Below are 3586 nucleotides of genomic sequence, written 5' to 3'. Positions count from 1 at the left end.
ACAATGTTTATAACTATGTACGTGTTATCAACATTGTTGATAGATAGAAGGTTCGAGCCCTGAAAATGTTTCTAAACATGATGAATGTTGCAGGCAGCCGTTACAGACTAGACATCTGCAGCGAGTAAGTTTTTTCTTCATGTGTGAAACTCGCTGTCGAACAAGGTTGCCAACTGTTCAGCTCAGAAAATGGCTAGATTTTGAATTAAAAATGGCTAGAAATGGCTAAAACCCAAAATGACTGAATACAAATTCATAAATATTGGCTTTTTATTTAGTGAGATCGACTTAATAGTATATGTATAAAATATTACATTTCTTAGCATATTAAAAAATTGTATTATCAATGTTAATTGGTGTCTTTTTGATAAATTAAACAAATTTCTGTGCAATTATAAACAAAATCGGATCCATTAAGTGTTGTGTTTGCTTTGGAAACAATTACGCAGCCTATTCCCATCAAATCCACTACGTAAGATTTTTTTTAAAAAAAGACTATTATTTGTCATTTGATTAAAAATATTGGTATATTTTTTAAAAAAATTCAAGAAAAGTTTAAAATAAAAAAGGCTAGGACAAAATAAAATGGCTAAATCTTCCGGCTAGATTAAATCTAGCCATTTTTTATGGCTAAATGAAAATAAAATCGCTAGATCTAGCCGGAAAATGGCTAAATTGGCAACCTTGCTGTCGAATATAATATTTATTTGTACTCTAACTCAGAGCACAAGTAGGGAAGTGCAGAGAATGTTTGCTTATTAAATACAAACAAATAGACGATGTTAATAGACTACTTAAGTACCTCGTGAAGTTTGGTTGTCGCTTGATACTCGATATGTTCTCTTCATGTATGTTGAAAGTTGTGAAACCTTTAAGTTATTTTATAAACGATTTGAATTTATCGGTCCGTAATAAACCTCTGCATGAATGGATTTGTTGTTAAGTAGTATACGTGTACTTGTAAAGTTTGTACACTTACTCGAACTATACATAAAAATAATGTTCGTATTTTTGAGAACAACAAAATTACCGAGTATGTATTTGTTGTTACTCGTCTTTATGTTTACTAGTTAAGCATAATACAAAAATACAAGGTAGCCTCACTTTCTCTTTTTGTAGCCATATTAACGTTCTGACATTTACTGGAATTATGAAAAATCATGCTACCATATTCCTTTTAAAAATCCCACAGTTTGTTGTTTACTTTTTCTTTTCATTTAAAAATTAAAACAAAATTGTTATTTTAAATTTCTATTCCAACGTGCCGTGATATACAACTAAAATCTCAAATGCTATCATTTGTTCCGAAAACTAACTTGCTGGTAAGAAGGAAATCCATCAGCAAACGTGCCTAATCAAGAAAGGATACACGTCCCTAAAATGAAATCTATCAGCGATTGCACATTGGTTTAGAAACTTTTTTTTTTTGGAAATAATTCGGTATCTTGTGAATTATTGGATATATTGTTACGAAATTTCATATGGTTTGAGCTGAGGTGTTTTCGAGTTGACTTACGTTTGTTCAGCTTCCTAACGATAATGGGGGCAGTGCGTAACCCACCAAAGTTGGTCACCTCGGGTCTCAAATTTTTTAAAAAAATCGCCAAAAATCCATTTATGATCCGAATGAGCTGAAATTTTAAATATAAATAATAGAAGGTCTACAAAAAATACGCTTACAAGTGTAGGTTATCTCTATTAGTTGAAGAGATATTCAGGTTTATTGATTTATTTTTTTAAATTTTGGTAGATCTTTTTATGTTTTTTTAGATATGGCGGGCCTACGGAGGGTCGAAATAAATCATATTTTTATTTATGATTTATAATATCAGCTATATTGACGATAAAATTCTAAATAAAATAAAAAAACTTGCTAACTGTTATCTGTTCCATGGATGGTCCATCCCCTTACGGAGAAAGGTTGTCGAGAAAAAATCCACTCCGGGACCCACATCAACCACGACTACATCCGCCAGACGGCCCTTCAACGAGGTGGTTAAGGACCATCTTCTAATGGCTCTGGCGACCGAGAAAGACGGCACCATCAATCCTGTTGTAACAGAATGGGGTGCTATCGAGTCCAAATTAACTGAACTCGTGATGGAACACGTGTTCGCTAATAGGACTGGTACAGCACCTCGTTTTGACTCTGGTGAGATTCACCGGTGCTACAGGGTGATCAAATGCATGGACGAGTTCTCAAAGGACTTTCTTAGCAAGTGCATCGCAAAGATTAGTGGTGCATGGGAAGGTTTAAGCCTTAAACTGATCCCTGCTCAAGAAATTCCAATGAGACCGCGTGCACGTATTTGGTTACCGAAGATGGCAACCGATGCGCATAAGTTGGTGGAGTGTCTGAAGCTACAGAACCCCGACATCCACATGGATGACTGGTCCATCATCCGCACCGCCATCACTGAATCGGGCTCTGTCGAGCTTGAGAAGGCGGGCTTTAAGCTGTTCTTCGGAGTGAGGGACGCCAAGGTAAAGGTGTTCAGGCCTACAGGTACGGGTAGCGGTGAAGCGGATGAGATTGAAGCTGCAAACTCTCTGCTCACAGAAATAAAGCTCTCCGAACCCCCCCCCAAAAACCAACAATGGCGCTTAAAATAGTGCAGATAAATCTGCAGCACTCGAAATGTGCTACAGATAACCTTCGGGTACTCTTAGCCGAAGAGGACCTGGACATTTTGCTGGTGCAAGAACCCTGGGCTTCTGACTTGAACGTGAAGGGGTTCCCGGCCTCAGCATATAATATCCTCTATGCAAGAAACAATGGTAGGCCAAGATCATGTATTATTGCCAAAAAATCTATTAACATTTTTCTTTGTACGCAGCTTAGTTCAGAAGACCTTACAGTAGCTAAGGTCGAGCTACCGTGCAACAGAAGCTTCATGATTGCCTCAAGCTACATGGCACATGAGAAGACAGCTCCTCCAGTTGAAGTGAGTGCTCTACTGTCCTCTGTTGGGGCATCTGACGACATCATCCTGGGCTGTGATGCCAACGCCAGGCATTCAATCTGGGGTAGCAGCGAAATAAATGAAAGGGGTGAGTCTTTACTTAATTTCATTAATTCCAATAAACTAAGTATATGTAATTCTGGTAATACGCCAACATTCATGTTTCCAAGTTCGGACAACTATAATGGATGGGAGGAAGTATTAGATATTACACTCATAAATGATAGGTCTAAGGTATCAGTAGATAGGTGGAGGGTATCCAAAAAAAGGTCGTTCTCTGACCATAACTGGATTCTCTTCAATATTAGACTTCAGAACTCGACAGAGAAAATACAATTTAGGAACCCAAGAAGGACAGATTGGTTCAAATTTAATGGGATCCTTAAACACAAACTTAAGAATATGCCAGTTGTAGAAGATTCGATAACTGGTCTTGAGAAAATAGAGGAAAACTTTAGTAAAACTTTAGTCAAGGCTTTCGAAGTTTCCTGTCCAGTCACTAAGGCTAAGAAAAGCTTCCCTCCATGGTGGAATTCTGAGCCTTTAACATTAGCTACAATAGTAAATCATGGCAACCATATCGTGATCAATTGAAAGCCTACAAGAAAGCTATAGTAGTCGCA

The 3586-nt window shown here is 37.3% G+C and overlaps 1 protein-coding gene across 1 annotated transcript; it reads left to right on the top strand.

Moving 5' to 3' along the window:
• The first annotated feature begins 2013 nt into the window (after positions 1-2013).
• LOC135955556 (uncharacterized) lies at positions 2014-2613 on the top strand. The gene has a single exon (XM_065505907.1). It carries the CDS (start codon positions 2014-2016, stop codon positions 2611-2613), a length of 600 nt encoding a protein of 199 aa, XP_065361979.1.
• The last annotated feature ends 973 nt before the right edge of the window (positions 2614-3586 follow it).

This window comes from Calliphora vicina, chromosome 3, assembly GCF_958450345.1.
Source record: "Calliphora vicina chromosome 3, idCalVici1.1, whole genome shotgun sequence".
NCBI classification, from domain to species: domain Eukaryota; kingdom Metazoa; phylum Arthropoda; class Insecta; order Diptera; family Calliphoridae; genus Calliphora; species Calliphora vicina.
Note: the sequence above shows the minus strand (reverse complement) of the source record. Positions and strands in the feature narration are given on the sequence as shown.